General features: G+C 42.0%; 1 protein-coding gene and 1 long non-coding RNA gene across 2 annotated transcripts; one reads left to right on the plus strand and one right to left on the minus strand.

Annotated features, from left to right (window-relative positions):
- Nucleotides 1-9,084: 9,084 nt before the first annotated feature.
- Nucleotides 9,085-11,058, minus strand: LOC121109546. The gene is made up of 2 exons (XR_005855947.2): nt 9,749-11,058; nt 9,085-9,296 (listed from the first exon to the last, which is right to left on the minus strand). It is a non-coding gene; the product is annotated as an uncharacterized LOC121109546 (long non-coding RNA).
- RP9 (retinitis pigmentosa 9 (autosomal dominant)) lies at nt 10,893-19,079 on the plus strand. Its single transcript, XM_418845.8, has 6 exons — nt 10,893-11,131; nt 12,704-12,734; nt 13,528-13,657; nt 13,969-14,060; nt 15,158-15,219; nt 17,423-19,079. The coding sequence occupies exons 1-6, from the start codon at nt 10,947-10,949 to the stop codon at nt 17,607-17,609; spliced, it is 687 nt and encodes a 228-aa protein (XP_418845.4). The 5' UTR covers nt 10,893-10,946; the 3' UTR covers nt 17,610-19,079.
- Nucleotides 19,080-19,408: the final 329 nt, after the last annotated feature.

The following is a 19,408-nucleotide window of genomic DNA, read 5'->3' on the forward strand; positions in this document are numbered from 1 at the left end:
GAGGTTTTCCAAAAAGGTAGCATGCAGAGAGAAAGGTGTAGCGTGGATTTACAATGTTTTCTAAACGATCAAACATAGAACAAGAAAAACAGAGGTATTTCTTTTTTTTCTTAGAAAGAGTGTGTCAAATGCTGGAGCTTGTAGATATCTTTAAGTCATGACAGGAAGATTTAGATACTGCAAGTACAAAACTGAGAGCAATGGGAAACACAGCTTGAATTGGTATCACACCCCTTTTAAAAAACGTCTCTGCTTGTAACTAGTAGGTAATATTAAGAAAGACCACAGTGTAATGCTGGTTTGGGCTGTGTGATCTGCAGGGAGATTATGTGAATGGTTTTTCTTTTCTGCGGGTTTCCACAACTGTTCTTCTCGGTATGTACTCACTTCAAAACTCTTAAGAAGCTGTTCAGAGAATAGCCTCCAGCTACAACAAATGTGAACATAGCGCTCTCCCTGCTGAGCTGAATATTAAGCAAGGAGACTGAAAACCCCAATTGTAGCTCAGTGATAACTTCTTCTTCCAAATATATGCAAAGATCGTGAAGGTTTCCAGATACTGTGAAGCAACCACAAAGGCACAGTGTATTAGTAGAGATTTTAAATGATATGGCCAACATGTGTCTATAATATATTCCTAATAAACACCGGTTTTAGTGAACAACATTTTGAACAACTGATATTTTATTTTATGATCAATTCAGAAGACCTGGAGTCAGAAATAGCTCTTTGTACAAAAATATATTTTCGTATAAGTTCTGTCAGTTACACATAAGTTAACAGCGCTTTACTGCCAGTAGTGTGACCTGTAAGGGACAGACAAGACCCCACATGCCTTCGGTGCTGGCACATGGGCTTCCTCCTTGCTGGGCCATGAGAAATACTGTGACACGGGGCTCCTTACTCATACAGGAGCCGTGCTGGATTGCTCTGGTGCCTCCAGAGGCTACGTGACAAGCAAATTTTCTATTGATTTTTTTCCTCTGCTGAAGTGGCAGCAGTTTGGCAGTAAGCACAGCAGCGCTCAGAGCATGAGAGAAATGGATGCACCTTAAATTGCTGATACTGTAGATATATTTCACTTGCTCCAGCTTATTTTCAGCTTATACTCCACATGCTGTAGATGCTCAAGGGAAAGTTAAAGAAAGATCAAGTAACAGTGTCAGACAGTATCTTATCCCAGACTCCACATTGCCCCAAATCTGACTTGCCCACAGGTACCCACAAATGCCTCTGCTGGAGGTCACAGCTTAATGTCACACCAACAGAGCTGTTTTAATTAGTGCTTATCAGCCCGGCATTGAAACTGTGCTGCATTAAATTATGATACAAATGATTTAGGAAATCTGTCTCACTTTGGCACTGGGTGGACAGCACTTAGAAAATGCCACATTTGATGGAGCCCTGGGCAATCTGATCTAGTACTTGAGCTGGGAGCCTGCGGCAGGGGGCTTGGAACTTGATGATCCTTGGGGTTCCTTCCAACCCAAGCCATTCTATCATTCTACGAATCAGTGATTCTGTGAGGTAGTAGCTTCCAACAAACAAACATAAATTACAGCTGACTGTTGTCTTCCACCAACACTGTTGATGCCTGTAAGGAAAATGGCTGACAAAAGCATAAGCCTGGACTGCACTGTTTCCAGACATCTCTCAGGCCTTCTTTCCTCCTTGCATTGCAACTATGATAGTTTCTACACCAGCAGTAAGCACAATTGTAGCAAGCCAACTCTGAACCAAAGTACTTTCTAATTACATTATAGCAATTGTGTTGGCCTCGGTGTTCATGTGCCAGTGCAAAACTGAAAGAAAACACCTACTGTAAGTGTCCATGGGCAGGAGAGCTTTTCTACTCTTTCTTGCAGCTATACATTTAAATGCTATTAATTTCCATGCAGCATACATACATTTATTGGGAAGTATATATATGTATGTGTTAAAAATGGAAATGCCACTGTCTTTGTTTCATGAAAAAGAAATGGGCACAGTGAACCAGGTTTTCAAACCTAAATACTTTTGAAAATAGAGACCACAGAGGTTAAAACTCACTTTTTCAGGAAAGCTAAAATGCCAGCAGTCTACTCATAAGCTACCTAATGTAACGTAGGAGGCTGGAGGCAAAATGGGAAATATGCTGAATAAAAAACCATTAAAATTCATATGAACAAGAACATAGAGTCATAGAATCATAGAATCATAGAATCATAGAATGGCCTGGGTTGAAAAGGGCCACAATGATCATCGAGTTTCAACCCCCCTGCTATGTGCAGGGTTGCCAACCACCAGACCAGACTGCCCAGAGCCACATCCAGCCTGGCCTTACATACTTAAACATGCTTTAAATATATTGCAGGTACACACAAATTCAGAGTATTTATATGTATATGTATACAGCAGAGTGGTTGTATTAAGTTGCAGAGAGATTTATATATTCATAACAAGGGATGCATGTGGTAAAGCCACAGCCCATGATCTATGGATTTTTATAGGTCTATGCACGAGCAGTGAGGAAGCCTGCTGTATGCTGTCCTAAATTCCCCAAGAGTGAGGATTTGCATCTACAATGGAAATGATGTAGGAGACTGCACACCAAAAAAGAAAAAGAAAAAAAAAGAAAAGTAATGAGCTCTATATTAGCCTTGTGCCATACAAAATTTGGAAAATGGTGAACTGTCATATGTAGGATGCACAGTCTCACAACTGTGTGTTGCTCAAGCTGCAGACACAAGTAGTTGCTGCAAGCAAGGAGCCTACTGTTTTACTTAAATTTATTATTATTACCTATTACAAAAGGCTTTCACCAAATCAAAGAGGAGGGTAGAAGCATTATGCATTTATTTGAAGACTAAAAAGCAAATCCAGAAGCAACATAGTCACTAAGGTCTGAAAAACAATTGGTCACAATTGAGTAAGTAAGTTATCATGCCAAAGTTTTATCATGCCCAATCTGTACTCTGTCTGCTGGAACTGTTATGTCTCTATAGTTAAAAATAATAATGTTTTGTTCCAGCATTCTTTTAAACAAAGCTGCCTTAATAAAGCTGGTTTGTAAAGTAGGTGTGGACTGTGACTCCCAGCCCAGAAGACAGAACCCACTCAGGATGGCCTCCCCCATTCTCTGCCCATAACGTTTTGTCTATAAAATGTCTTCTGGAAGCTGTATGTGTTGGGAGGAGGAGAGGAAACAGTTCCCCTGCAAGCGCTTGGCGCAAAGTGAACTATATAAACTGTCTTGAAATGTAAGGATGTCTGTTCTACCAGAGGTGAAACCGGCCTGTGTTTTGAAGTCAGCGCACAACAAATTCCTTTTGCTGTCTTGGATGAAGGGATTATTTGCAGAGGTGATGTGAAAGAGGCGAGTCAGGTCAGTCACCTCCCTGCATACCAGCACTGCAGCTGCAAGCAGCCACTGCCTAAGCAAACTGGAAACAGAACACCTTGTTATTTTTCCACTCTTGCATTAATATTAATTTGAGAATCCCCTGGGAACTGCCTGTAGTGCATAGGTGTTACAGAATAGTGCTTACTGGTTCTTGGTATTGTATGCAAGCCTAAAAGCAGGTTATTATCAGAGTGCCAGTGCAAGATCACTGCAATCATCTCCACTAGTTAGTAAGCATTTCTTGACTCTTGCACGAATTTTTGTTTTCTTTTTGCATCTTAAGAGAGAAAAGTCATGTATTCAGACATCAACTCTTAATGCTACGCTTCCACTAAATATTTCAACACCATTTTGGAACCTGATTCCATGAGGATTCATTGGTTAATCACTAGTTTTCTGAATTTTAGATAGAAAAGTGTCCATCTCTCAAACAGTTCTAAAGTAATATTCCAATAACCAATTTATAGGCACAGAAAAATAGTTTTAGGTCAGACTTAGAAAACTGGGTGCTTTCAGCTCCCCACCATATTTTGCCATTCACATGCAGCTGGTTAAGTTCATGCTGATACATTACTGTCCCGTGCTTACATTTTCTAATGCCTGCACTGTTATCTTGTACTTATATTTGGAGGCTCAACATATACTCCTCTGTATTGTTTGCTTTTTTTTTCCCCGCAACCTTCAAACTGTTGATTCCAGAAAACTTGATTCATGTTTTATTAACACAGCCACCTGTAGCCAACATCTACTTGTTTTGGCAATACCACTGGTACATTATTAAAATTACTTCATAACTGGCAGAACACCTCTCATTTCTTAGTTTATTCAAGCATGACCAAAAATTAACTCACAAGGCTGACAGGAGAAAGCCCCATTAGAGGATGCTGAATTGAATTTTTTACACATTACATGAATGATACATAGGAGCACAGGACAGGCATGAATCTGCCCAGAGGCACAATGGACTAGGAAAAATTGTGCTTTCTATATCTATAATGATATATTTATCCTTCCATTTCTATATCTTCATAGTTACAGCTGGCAGTAATCTTCAGGTAAAAGTCACTACAATGGAGCATTCCTGGATGGCATTCATTGCAAAACTAGAGTGCCACTGAAAAATGGAATTTTTGTGTGTTTGGTGTGAATTTCAATATTTTTATATGAGAATTCTCTTCTCATCAGAGCAGTTCTGAGTCAACGAAACACTTGCTTCACTAACACTTTCTACACTACTGTACTACTGCTACTCTAGGCTTTCTGTAATGACCTTCTTGATAGGGGCAGAGAAAGGAGAGGGTCCAGAGCTGTGAGTTTCCATTTCTTTCTTTTCGATTGCCTAGAAAGAAGCTGTTGGTAACTTGACATATGGCAAGTATGTTAAGCTTAAAGAGCTGTGAACCTTGGATTGTTCTGGAAAAGAGTTAGGGTTTAAATGAGTACAGCTGTTGTGAATGGAACTAACCAATCAGTGATTTTAAGAAGAGAAAATCATCTTCCTGTTTAAAAGAGGTGGCAAAGCAAACTAAGAATCTTTGCCTTAAAATTTTAGAAAGTATTGCTTTCTTTCCTTATTTAATTTCTACAGTTTCTGTGATCCATTAAAAAACACTGGAGTCTTTCTAGGCAACTAAACCAATGTTCCCCCGGAAAGCTGGCAGCTTGCAGGGGACATACCAAGAGCATATGCTGGCACTGAGGTTGAGCTTGACTGTTTCATTTGGTGCTCTGGGCATCGTTAAAATAGGAACTGTTTTATCAGTCAACATCTTAAAGAATTTCAGGAAGCAACATTCAGGAAACAAATCTGCTTTTGCAAGGGAAAAGTTCTTACAAATCGATTACTGATTTAAGAATATCACCTAAGCTTGGAAAGAGGAATTTCTTGCAGTGATGAAAAAATGAGGCTACCAGGCAAAGAATCTGGCCTTGATCCCTCCTGAATTCAGTAGCAATGTTCCTGCTAGCTTTGATGACAGTAAGACTACACCCACTAGGGTTTAAGCAGAAGTATATATAGATTTAATACACGAGGAACATCCAATCTGGAAGAATTATCATCCCTCTAATAAGGAGTTCAAATTGCAGCAATCCTGACTTAACCTCTCGTCTGTCAGAAACAGATGAATAGAGAGCTGTGGATTTCTTTGTGTCTGGCCATTTCTTATGAAACCAAAGTTGTGCCCACTCAGCCTGGGCACAAGCGATCCCACAAATGATGGTATATTTTGTAGGAATGTGGGAGATCGTCCAAGGGTTGTCAGCCAAAATTTCCCTTCCCCACTATTGTTACATAATGTGCTGAAATTAGCATTTCAGTGTTCCTACTGCATACGGTTTACAAACGTGCTCAGTCCTTATGGAGGCAAACTACCAAGAAGACTGAATGAAACTTTGCCTCGGTAGTGACATATCCTGTTGTCAGTATATAATTGAAGATGTGGTGTCGTATCAACAGTGTACTACACAAATAAACGTCCATCAAATAAAGCCTTGTTCTTGGAAAATATGTCAATGGTACTTAACAAAAAAGAAAAAGGCTTAGAATACTTACGGTTACATGTTTATTTGTAAAGACCAGAAAGCAAGGGCAAAAGCTTGTGAAAAAGCTCAGTGATTTAACATCTCTTAAGTTTTAAGTGAGGTAAAATAGTGAAGGGAGATGGAATATGGACCATTTTCACTAAGTAATGACATGAAAAGACAGTAAGCATGACAGTTCTGATGGAACTTTGAACTACCACTACAAAGCCCTGGAAATCAAAAAGATAGTACCTCCACAGAAGGGTGGGTGAAGCTAATCCATAGAATCAACTATTAGAGCCTTGGAGGACAGAATTTACACAAAAGAAGACAACTGAATACCAGCGTGTCAGTCTTTGTAATAGATCCAGTAAAAATCTTAAGTGCTTAAAATGGAATGTGGTCTTATAAGGGGACTTCAGCCTAAAACTGCAGTTCAAGTAACTCTTCTCAGCTGCTGCCCCATCCTAATTTCCAAACACTCCTCCTTGCTTAGCTGTAATGCTTTCCTGCAAGTGCTCATTTTTCAATACTCACGGCAACTTACTTTTTGCAGAAGCAAACAACTCAGTGCCTAGATCATCTCTGTGCAGTGCCAGAATCCAAAGCTCTGATGCCTTTCTGCCCAATTTTCCTAAAATGGATTGCACCCATAGATATTTACAAAGTCCTGAACTCTGACAGGACCAAAGCTGTACCAAAGCAGCTGTGGCCATGATGTTCATTCAAAAGTCTGCTCCCTCACTCCCTTTCTGTGATGATGTATGGCAAGAAACACCACACTGATGGTTCAGCTGTGCAGGAGAACAATATTACTGACCAGCGTAATGGTGCTCGTAGCATTGATTCTGTATTTTACATTAAGAATTACAGTTTCCAGTACTGGGATGGGCACCCCTTCTAGTGTACTTAGAGCCAAATTCAGACACACTTGTCTGAATCTCAAGTACTTTTCTTTACCGTTTTTCTGTGGAGAGGAACACAAATGGAGAGTGGGACCACCACAGTAGCCAGAAGTTAGAGCAGGCATGTCCAGCCCGCAGATCGCATGCAGCCCCTCACAGTTCACACTGTGGAGTGCCACATGCCTGCACTGGTCCCAGTGGCAAGTTGAATGGGGAGCTACGTCAGGGCAGCCACACTGGTGGTTCCTGCAGTGTCACTGAGGGCACACATGGTAGCTCCTAGCAAGCAGATGGTGGCCAACATTGGAGTGGCAGAGACATTCAGGCCTTACAAGGGGAGGCTGAGGGAGCTGGGATTGTTCAGTCTGGAGAAGAGGAGGCTCAGGGGAGACCTTACTGCTCTCTATAACTACCTGAAGGGAGGTTGTAGTGAGCTGGGGGTCAGCCTCTTCTCTCATGTAATCAGTGATAGGACTAGAGGGAATGGCTTCAAGCTGTGCCAGGGGAGGTTCAGGCTGGATGTCAGGAAATACTACTTCTCTGAAAGGGTGGTCAGACAGTGGAATGGGCTGCCCAGGGAGGTGGTGGAGTCACTGACCCCTGGAGGTGTTCAAGGAACATTTGGACAGTGTTGAGGGACGTGGTGGAGTGAGAACTATTGGTAATGGGTGGATGGTTGGACTGGGTGATCCTGTGGGTCTTTTCCAACCTTGGTGATTCTATGATTTTATGATTCTATGCCAACTACTGCCCCTGTAACAATCACTGGGTGCTGGGGGCTGCTGAGGCCTTACCAGTCCCTTGGTGACACACTACAGTGAGAGGAGGGGGCACTTCTGTCCTACATCCTTGCTGACCTTCTGTGCCCAGTGCTGAGAAAACGCAGTGTCTGCAGCCTGCCCTGAGCTGTCATATGCCTAGGTCCTTCCCTAGCCTCAAGGCCTGGGCTCAGCTCTCACCTCACAAAGCAAAGTTGTTCCAGACACAGGAGTCCAGGAGGAGACACAGGAGTCCCAGTGCAAACTCTAACATACCAAGAAAGGAGAGGCACTTATTCAAGATTGGTGCACAATAGGCACTGCCTGGGCTGAAACCAGGTCGTGGGGAGGGTGCAGGGCTGTGCTGACTCGTGATGGCAAATAATTGTGTGCAATTTAATACAGTGGCAAAACATAGTCCTGTGAACTGAGAAAAATATGCAACCTTGCTTTCCGTTTGGACACAGGAATTTGAGAATAGGTTTCAAGATTGGGAAAAACTAACAGAAAAAACCCAACCAAACCCAAAATACAGTACCTGTGAATTTTCAAATGGAATGTATAGAGTTGCAATCAGTTGTAATCTCTTTACCAGACCTTTATAAGACCTCTCTTGGCAGATGGGTATTAGAGAAATACGTCTTACTCATGTTGTGGCATTTTGGCAGTATATACATTTGGGAACTACTGCTTTTGAGGATGAAGTATAGGGAAGATTTCATCAAAAACCTCTGATGAGCACTTTGAGAACTCACTAAGATTGGCAGCCACTGACATCGAACTGAGGTGATGCATTAGTATCAACAAAAGAATCGTTAATATCCCACTAGTTTTGTGGTTTTGTTGCCCTTTTGAGCAACAGAATGCTCAGTGGGAGCATGCCCAGGGCTGGGCTGCACTCCTCAGCAGGGAGGCATGGGGTAGGAGGAGGCTGCAGGATGGGCTGTGCTGGACCGTGGCATGTACATGCCTGGGTTAGAGTATTTTTTTCCAGGTGAGATAAGAGCCACAGTTACCAAGACTGAAGAAGGAACCACATTCAAGTCTCTCATGAAATAAACTGGCAGTGCAAACACTTAAAATATAACCCTCTTTTTACCTCTGTACAGCTGAGGTTTCCAGGTGACAGAAGTGTCACTACTGTTATGAGGGGGATTTCCCTGGGGTCTGAAGCAGCTGAAATACCAGAGTCACACTACTCTGAATGTATCCTATCAGCTGTCTTTGGCAGCCGTACGCCAGCCACACTGGATTCAAACTGTGCACAGGCTGCTGTGTGTTCTGGATCCCATTATGAGGTGCTTAACTTCCCATGGAGGCTAACGTGGGTTCTGGATTCCTCTCCTCTGCGTAATATCTGACACATAATCAGAAACAGATCCCATCTCAAAGCTCTAGCCATCCAAAAATGGAGAAAAACAGATTGGCTGACATTCCACCACTGTTACACTCTCACAGGCGCACTGATGCCTATGGGGTGACATAGATGCAAATTAATTTGGCCCTAGTATTCTCATTTGTAGTTCAAATATTCAGTTGTTTATTATAAAAATACAGTTGATGTGGGTATTGTGAAACATACCAGCTCTTCAGATGGTTTAAACTGCAGTAGCAATTGCAGAGTGTCTGCTTAGATGCTTTGAGGCTGGAATTAGAGTGCTCTGACAGTCAGGAGTTGCAATATGAGAACAGTTCCCCCAGAATTAACTTCTTGAAATATCTGAAGCACTGTAGTCAAATAAAGAAAAAAAATATCATCTTCAAATACTCATCCTACTAAATACACAGAACCAGAGCTTCAGCTAATGTAAACCCTTTAAATAAGCAGTTCCCAGGTATTGAGGACTTCTGCTCCAGGATCAATGGAGCTGAATATAATCATTATACTTTTTCATCTCCCCCTTTCTTCACTGTTCTTTACTTTTTGTTCTTCCCTGAGGACTGATACTAAATCAATTGGCTCATTGGGTTAGTGTGCAACAGTCAAAGGAAGCCAGGGCTTTTTTCAGCAAAGGAAGAAGAAGAAACTTTGGAGTTATCTACAAATGAAGTGTTAAATTACTAATCACTAGTTTAACAGTGGGAGGAGAACAATATACCACTGTCTGTCTTTTTGCTTCCACTTGCAGCCCCGCAATGCTGCTGTGACTGTGCCTCTGGTGTCCAAGCCAGGCGCTTACCTGCTCCAGACTGGCAGAACTCTGTTCATTTCAGCCAAGCTAGGGCAGTGAAGAGTAAATGAAAGTGAGACTGGTATGGTTTCCTGAGATCTCCTTTCTTTTTTTTCTTATTGCACGCATCCCTTCTCAACAATACCATTCATAAATGGGAAACACTCCATCTTGGAATTAATTATCTTTTCTGTTACCATCCAAAGGCTCTGGAAAGCTGTTCCAAAGTTTGACTAATCTGTTGGTTAGAAAACATGAAATGAAAGGCATTTGAAACTAGCAAAATATCATCAGAATTAAAGGGGGACTGAAAATGCCTATTGTGTCACTCGAGTTTGCTGCCAAAATGAAGTCTCTATTTTGTAGGCATCAACCCAGATGGTATATAACTTTTAGTAATTATTGCCACTTCTCTAAATAGAGTGAATAATTGATACTATGTATCATTGTCTCATTTAAGTTCTTTCAGACATATTAAATATAATCGTGGGGCCTGGAAATACCTCTCCTGCTTCACTCGTTCCTTGAAGACACATGACAACGCATGGGACTGATTGCCATTTGGCATTGCCACAAACCAGCAGTATCATGGTAGCAAAGTTCTTAGCCTCCGACAAACATCCAGTAATATGCTTTACCTGATGCAAAGCGGATTGCCTTAAATCATACTACCTCGCATTTGCCTCATGCAAATGGGCACAGATATTTAACTGAGAGTAGCAAAATGATTCTGTCTCTGAGCCTTTAGAAGTGGGCCTCAGTGAGTTCTGCAGCTCAGGTCAACTGCTATGATCCTGGTGTGAAATCTGCTATTTGACTGTATGATTGTACGATCGAATTAATTGAGAACTGTGGGACAGACGCAGCACCCTGGCAGTGCTCACACACAGAAGAGAATGGATGTGCCTTGTGCTTGTCAGGCACCAGAGCCACGGCGGGAGCTTTTTAGGAGGGCGTGCACTTCTGGTCCGTGGCCTGTCCCGTAACCCACACCTCCTCAGCACCAACGGACCCTCAGCAAACCGAAACAGCACCGCACCGACGTAGGCCGCGCCGGGGCCCGGCCGCGCTCGCAGTGCCGCCGGAGGAAGGCGGCGCTTGGCCGGAGCGCCCCGCCCGGCCCGGGAAGTGAAATCGAAATGCGCAGCGGGGAGGGCGGGGAAGGAGGTGTTCCTGCGGTCTCGTTGTCTTCCTGCTCGCCGCGCTAATGTCCCACGGGCTGAGAAGGGGACGGGAGGAGGGGGAGGAGGGAGCGGCGAGGGGCAGCCAGGCGCGGCACGGGAGCCTCCACGAGTCCGCGGCCGGCGGCGGCAGGAGCCAGGGCCGGCATGAGAGGAAGAGGAAGAAAGAGGAGGCGCAGCAGCTCCAGAAGCTCCAGCACCTGGAGTCCTTGTAAGGAGCGGAGGAGGGGAGGCTGCCGCGGGTTGCCTGCCATTCCCTGACCGGGCGCCTGTGCTGCGAGCCCACCCGGCGGGGAGTGGGGCTCGTTTTTGGGCGCGGAGCGAGCGTTCTGTTTGCTTCTCGCTCGAATGCCGGCAGATAGGCCTGGGCCTGGCGAGGCGCCGGCCCAACCCACGGCAGGCAGCGGAGTCCGACAGCCGAAACCCCCGGCTCCTTGCCTCAGCCCGCCGCCAGCACGGCGTTCCCTGGGTTCTGTCCTGAAAGCGGTTTGCCCCGGAAGTGCCGAGCGGTGAAAGCCCTTAAACTGCTACTCTTTTCAGCGGTGTGCGCCGTGCTCTGCTCTGGAGGGTTTGGTTGTCACCAGCTGTGGATCAACTCGGATCCCTAGGCCTGAAAACAGGGCAGAAATATGTGGGTAGCTTGCCTGTATGTCTCTAGCTGGGATATCAGTAGAGCCTAAAATGTTGTCCGTTTTTACAGAAAGTAGGTCTGTTTTATTTGAAGTCCCCTGGTTTGTTCAGCCCAGAGCAGAGGAGCTGAGGGGAGGCCTCAGGGCTGCTGCAGCTCCTCGCAGGGAGCGGAGGGGCAGCGCTGAGCTCTGCTCTGTGTGACAGCGACAGGGCCCGAGGGAACGGCATGGGGCTGTGTCAGGGGAGGGGCAGCTGGGAGTGGGGGACAGGGTCCCCACCAGAGAGTGGTGGGCATGGAACAGGCTGCCCAGGGCAGTGGACGCGACACTGTGCTTGCCAGAGTTCAAGAAGTGTCTGGACTTGCCCTCAGACACGGGGTATGATTTTTGAGTGATCCTGCATTGAGTCAGGAGATAGACTAGGTGATTTGTGGGTGCCTTTCAACTCGAGATGTTCTGTGATTCTGTGTCTCCCTTAGCAGTTCTGTTCAGGGGAAGGGAAGATAGCCAGTATCTCTGTTGTCAACGTGAAAGCCACTGAAGCGCTTGCAAAACTTCTTTATCCTGATTTGCTGGGAATGCTGGATCAAAGATTGTCCACTAGATTGTTCACCGTTTCCACTAGAGTGGATTTTAAATAAAATAAAATAAAATTTTGTCCTTTGGTTTCATATACAGAGGGAAGACATCAAAATTGTTATTTTATACCAGACATTAGTTGCGAAGTTAGATGTGAGAAGCAAGCTGACTTGATGTGCTCAGCTGGGAATGTTTGTGATTCGGCTGTCTGCACTGGGGAGGTCTTAGAGCAGGGCACCTCAGAGAGAGATGAGAGAGCTGTATATACAGTAACTGAATCTGAACAGGGTGTACATCCCTATGAAGCATTGCGGTGGAAATAGTTGTTTCCCCACAGAAGAGTGTTTACAAGATATACCTGTTGCAATATGGCAAACATGACAGTTTGAAAACACTGGGTCTCAGCCTGCTTGTGTCCAGGTATCCATGTTCTGCTACAGTTGATGATTATTGATTAAGTAAAATTTAAGGGGAAATGGGTGGTGAAAATTGTAACTCCATCCCATTGAGATGCTGTATTTTGTCAATTTGTTTGTGCTAAGCTACAGAGTAACAACATTTCTATTGCTTTTCAGCTATGAGAAACCTCCCCCAGGGCTAATTAAGGTTGGTACCTGTACTGCCCTACACCCTTAGCTTTACAAAACATTTTCAGAGACTGTCTTTTAGCCCTATAGTTAAAGGGCCTAGAATACCTATATAAATAACAGAGATAATTAAGTGCTTCCAGAGGACAATTTAGAGCTCCTCATTTACAAACAAACCTCTTCGACTCCCTAAATCTCAAGCAAAATGCCCAGAATCAGATAGGATGATACTGGTTCCTTCACAGAATCATAGGACAGAAAACTAATGTAGTACTTGGTATGGGTACAGGGAAATCATGCATGATGAAGCATATTTTCAGTTTGTATGGCATCTTTTCAGGATTCTTCTCCATTGCTTATGCTCAAAATACTCGTGTAAACACTTCCATAGTGATTATTGCTGTTGTCAAATGTACATAATGAAACCATAATCTAGTGTTTTGAACCCCCAATGTACTTCTTCATGTTGTTAAGGCTATTTCTAATTCTTATATTTTGTTACAACAAAGAGGACAAACAAGTCTCAGCTTGTCTGTTAATTTTTCAATTCTATCATTTATTGAAATAAATTGCTAGAATAAATGGAGAGGAATAGAAGTAGTACATCCAGAAAATCTGAACTAGAAAAAGGGCAAGGGAGAAAGATCCTTCTTGTGTGGCAAGAAAAATAAATGTTAGAGAAAATATTTTCCATATTAAATTAAGGCCTGTACACTTGGAATATTGATTCTTACAAAGGTAGGCTGTTCCTGTTGTTGTTTCTGTTTGTTTGTTTGTTAAGGTGATGTTATTGTCTTCATCTTTTTCCATAGGAGGATGAAACAAAACCAGAAGACTGCATACCTGATGTACCAGGCAATGAAAGTGCACGAGAATTCCTGGCACATGCCCCAACAAAAGGGCTTTGGATGCCTTTGGGAAAAGAAGTCAAAGTTATGCAGTGTAAGGCTGAAAGTGCTCCAGATGTCATTGGGCCATCGTATAGCTGTCTTTTTACACTGAAGGAGGGCAGGATGTGGGGCGGACAGATGTCAGGATCCAAATAGTTTGTCATCACGTTGATATAAGACAATCAACATCTTGAAGGCTGTAATAGCCTTCTATTTTATGGAAGCTATATTTATCAGTGTAATACTTCTCTCTCTCTCTCTCTTTTTGTTTTTCATTTCCTCTTTGTATTTTGTTTTGTTTAAATACTGGTCTGACTCAGACATGCAATTCACTGTTGCTTTTTTTTTTTCTTCTTTCCCAAGGCTGGAGGTGTAAACGCTATGGACACAGAACAGGGGATAAAGAATGCCCATTCTTTATTAAAGGCAATCAGAAACTGGAACAATTTAGAGTAGTGAGTACAAATACTGTAGTATTATTGCTTGTATTTTTGACATAGATGATGAATAATATTGCAGGTGAAGAGAGGCCTGATAGATGATGATCTGTTAAGGGCTTTTCCTCTGTCTCTAGTTTAATATAGAGGCCAAAAACCTCCTAATAAAGAAAAAGCTGCAGATGTGGTTGGATGTTTGGCTACTTTATAGAAAAATCTATTCTGCAAGAGGAAAATAATGTTTAAATTGGAAATCTTCAAGAACATCTTTCAACCATCATATTCAGTCAATATTTACAGCATAAATATTTGTAATAGAACATAACAAAAATGTTAAGCAAAGCTTGAGCTGCCTGTGTTACAGCTGTTTCAAGCCTTCTGCTGTCACTGACCAACCACATCGTGAAGCCTATTGTCTAGGTGTGTAATCCATCCATTGTGTACCATTCTGATCTTTTGCTATGTGAGACTGCATCTTCGTTTTTCAGATTCTTTCAGTGTGATTTCTTTTGCTTTGCACTGTTAAACTGTATTTTAAGTTATCATCACTTTGTGTCTTATGTCCTTCTTCCTATCTTTGGAAAATGGAATCCAGGCTCCTCCCACCTTGACCAGCATCTGATACCATTTCTCTGTTCATTTGTATGCTGAATCCTCCAACAGAAATGATAGCTTTGATTCTTTTTGTCACATTCTTGCTTGGCATGAGCTGGCCTTAGATATCTGCAAGTTTATTTGCTATCTTCCTTCACAACTATCTTTTGCTGCAATGCCTATTCAATTTAAAAATAACTTGGTTAAGAAACAATAGTAATAGCACATAGCACGTAAGGACAGCTCCAACTTCCGGTACATAGCAATACGGTTGCTATGTGTTTGTATCCAGCTTTTTAAAATATGCTGTCTGGGTACTGCATATACTATTGTGAACTTCAGAATTCCTTCTGTGTCGAGTAACTATTCTTACAGTTTATGCTGGGGACCTCTTAGTTAACTGTGGCTGGAGAGGGAGAGTAGTAGTATACCTAAGGAGAGCCCCCTTCATCGGTGATGTAACTAAGTAAGAAAGTAAAAATCAGTCCACATTAATGAGCCTCCTGTTTTTCATTTTAAAGGCACATGAAGATCCAATGTATGATATAATAAGGGAAACTAAACGTCATGAAAAAGAAATGAGGTAAGTGTGTCTCTGCAGTAAAGTGGATTTTCAGTTTGATTTGATAATATGATACTGATATAGAGTTTGTAGTTGAAATGTTGATGTATTACCCTCACCAACTCAAACATTCTTAATGACAATTTCTTTCTATTATCAGAGATTAATGCATTTCTACTTTTTCAATAATCATTCTGTATACTTCCTGCCTCTTTAATAGCTTCTACATTTGTTCTCAGAACAAAGTTTTAAAGAAAAGTCCTTCATTTATACCATGATATTTGGGTACGTGGATCTTGTTCTGTTTTAGGTCTAATGAAAACTTTTTTTTTTCACTGGTTTCACTAGTTGTTTTTACGTCAAAAATCTTTCAGTATACAGGAAAGGATGGTTTTAGAAAGTTAGCTCTAGCCACTGAATTCTGTTCCTTATGTGAGGTCATTGTTCAGTATATACAGCAAGTAGTCTCTCCACATTTGTCAGGAATCTGTGAAAGCTCAAAGGAAGAGAACTTGTCAAAGTAGAATCTGCTCAGGCAGCTTCGTTGACATCATCTCTTTGTCAACAGGGCAATTATTTTCTTGATATTATAATCCCAGTATGCATCTCTGTGTGCATAAGGTTAGAACTTCTCACAGTAGTCTGGTGGTTGCTTTTGCCTCTGTATTCTGTGCTTAATTAAATTACATTGACTGCTCTGAAAGTAATGCCTCCTATTTTATTATGTTGGCCCACAACATCAGAGGCGGATGCTGGTGGTATGGCAGTAGAGATTGAACCTTCTAACCAATGTTCTGTTGCACTTTGTTGCTGTGAAACTGACAGCAGCAGAGAAGCAGTTTGACAGAATGGTGTCTGACATAGAAGTGCATCTGAAGCAAAGGTGTGGAATTGAATTTCTCTGTGCAGAAAAATTGACACCCACTAATGTTCATCAATGCTTGCTGAATGGTTAGAGATCAAACAGTGGATGTCAGCACAGTGAGGTAGAGGGTGGTACGTTTCAGCAGTGGTGATATCGACATGAAAGACAAGGCATATTCCAGCAGCCATGCGCAGCTGTCACCATGAAATGAAGAGCATCTCGATCAGCTTGTCCAGGTGAATTGGCATACTACGACCAGGGAGCTGTGTAGAGAGCTGAATGTTGCCAATGCATTGGAAATGGTGGAAACTTTGGAATGTTGTGAAGTTTACATCAGGTTAGTCCCATGAATGCTCACACAGGAACAGAAAGAACACTGTAGAAGCTTGTCAGGATCTACTGAACCAATACAAGACTGAAGGTGATGGTTGCTTGGATTGCATCATTACTGGTATTGAGACATGATGTCTATACCACTACAAGCTGGAATCAAAATGATAGTCTGTGGAGTGGGGACATGTGAACTCCCCATCAAAGAAAAAGTTCAAGATGCAACCGTAAGCAGGTAAAGTGACGTGCACTGTCTTTTGGAATAGGAAAGGGGTAATGCTTCTGGATTTCCTCAAACCTGGACAAACCATCAACTCTGATGCTACGTTGTAATGCTGACTAAGCTGAAGACTGGAACTCCCATAGTCAGGCCAGAGAAGAAGACCACCTTTATCTTGCAACATGATAACACCATGCCACATGCGCATTGCCAGTCTTGGATGGTCTATCCTACAACACCCACCAGAAAGTCTGGATTTCTGTCTGTTTGGGCTAATGAAAGGTGGACTGTGTGGGTAAAATGTCCACAGCTGCTATGATGGCCTCATTGCTAGGAGACCGTGGGTGCAGATTTGAATGAGTGTGTCATGCAGGCCCTCATTCACAGCTGGCAAAAATGAATGGCTAATGGTGGTGACTATGTTGAAATATAGTGTTTTGTAGCTTTGTAGAATTTGCTCTGTCAAATAGTTTTACTGTGCTACTTTTAACTTATTGTAGTTAGTTTCTGTGGAAATAAATAGGAGGCATTACTTTCAGAGTGATTTATTTACATATTGTTGAATATGCTAGTTTGTGATATCCCATGGGATGGAAAGTTCTTGAATTAAACATTTGTGTATCTCAAAAGAGGTTGTCATCTCTCTGAAAATTGTAATGGAAGTTGTAATTCAGCAAAAGAGGGAGTGTTCCCCTGCCCTTTGTATGCAGCTTCCATTTCTCAAGCTACGAAGGAAGGAGATAAAAGCTAGAATAAATTGTTACAAGGAGAGTCTAGAAAGGATTCTCATTCATATTTTTTAAACACAGGATACAGCAGCTGAAGCAGCTCCTTGAGGATTCCACCTCAGAAGATGATAGCAGTGATGACAGTGATGAAGATGATGATGAAGATAGCAGCAGCTCCACTTCCTCAGATAAACACAAGAAAAAAAAGAGAAAGAAGGAAAAGAAAAAAAAAGAAAAGAAGAAGAAGAAAAAGAGAAAGCATAAATAATCTAAATCTAATGAGAATGACTGATAGCAGTCACCTACTGTACGCTCATTGACCCCCCTCTCCCCCCTCCACTTGTGAACTGTCCAGAAAGATCCAAAGAATTAGGAACAAAGTACCAAAAGGAGCTCTTTTAAACTGAGACCGTACAGATGGATACATGTAGCATCCTCCACTGGCTCTTTTTCTCTACCCCTCTGCAGTGCTGCAGCCAGAAAAAGGAAAGCAGCACTGAACGATACACAATCATACATATCTTTTTTACCATAAAACTTCTGCAAACCATCATCCAACTTGGTCAAATTGCTATGTGACTGCCAGCAGAAATGGAGGCACCATTTCTTCCACCACTACCATGGTGGAAAAACTCAGCAGACTGTTGAAGCATGTTTTCACCATGCAGTCATTTAATTATATACAAAGCTTCATTGCAAGGGTGCTGCAGTTTGCATTGCACTGGCAGTTCACTTACAGTAAGGTACTGTATTTTTTTTTTCCTGCATACCGCCTATGTGTTGAAGTCCACTGTACTTATCACTTGCAGCTGGGGAAATAACAAACACTGCTGAAGGGAGAAAAATGTTAATCAAGGGAATTGAAGACAAAACCAGAGTGAAAGCAAAACTTTGTTTTGCTAGCAAAAGCTCAACGTGACTGCAGTAGGCACAGTTCTATAATTAGAGCATTCCCTAACCCATAAGATGGTGAGCCAGGTGTGATGATGCTAGATGCCAATTTCACTGTTAGGAGTTGTTTTTGATTATTTAAAAAAGGGAGTGGTGGTTCATGTTGGAAATGAGAAAGATACATTTCTACATATACTTCAGTATCAGTTGTTTTGATACATTTGATTTTTTTTTTCCTTTTAAAAAGGCTTGAGGAAGTAAATTCCAACTTATGTTGTATATTTACTAGAATTATTTCATGTAGTAATAGTATGTGACTCATCCCACAAGAATATAAATGTTTAAGGAAGTTTCCAAGTGTGCTTGTAAGCTACAGAACAGTAGCAAAGAACATGTAAGCAGGAAGAAGGGAAGAAGTGTACTCTAATGATGTTATACACTGACCGCAAGTTCTTTCTTATAAGCAATGTTCCAAGATAAACTTGACTGGAACAACTGAGACTGTGATAAGCTGTTGGAGTAAGTTCTCTCTTTGTGAAAGAGATAAACGTACAGCAGTACAAAGCCATGATTTGAAGACCTAATTCATTGGTGCTCTGCAGAAGAAAAAATATAATTACTTTGACAGGAGTAGATCATATCTGATCTCGTTCAGAACTTAGTCTCTGTATTTATGCTCATATTAAAGTATGATGAATATCAGTAACCAGTGCCAGCGAAATCAAGATACCATACACTCAAGTGCATTTACTTAAGATTTTTGGTAGTGTGTTTATTTCCTCCTTTGCCTGAGAGCTTTGGAAGAGAGACAGCAAAGTATGCATTAAAAAGTGTGTTTTTTCCCTTCTACATGTCTAAGCCATTTAGTAAAAACAAAACTCCATTCCTTGCCAGTCATTCACAATGAGAGTTAAAGTAAGGTAGGCAAGACCTATTTAGGAAAAAAAAAAAAATCCTCAATCACATTTGAGACTTTACGTCTTTAATAAAGTCAGCAAAAACTTGTTCATTGATAAAGCAGTTGAACAGTTTGCAACTTAAATATTGCTATAAGCCTACCAACCTTATAAAGAATATTTGAGCTGAAAAGGAGCTCTAAGGAGAAGGATTTGGGGGCCCTTGTGGATAACAGGTTGGCCATGAGCCAGCAGTGTGACTTTGGGGCCAAGAAGACCA

Source organism: Gallus gallus, chromosome 2 (genome assembly GCF_016699485.2).
Source record: "Gallus gallus isolate bGalGal1 chromosome 2, bGalGal1.mat.broiler.GRCg7b, whole genome shotgun sequence".
Classification (NCBI taxonomy): domain Eukaryota; kingdom Metazoa; phylum Chordata; class Aves; order Galliformes; family Phasianidae; genus Gallus; species Gallus gallus.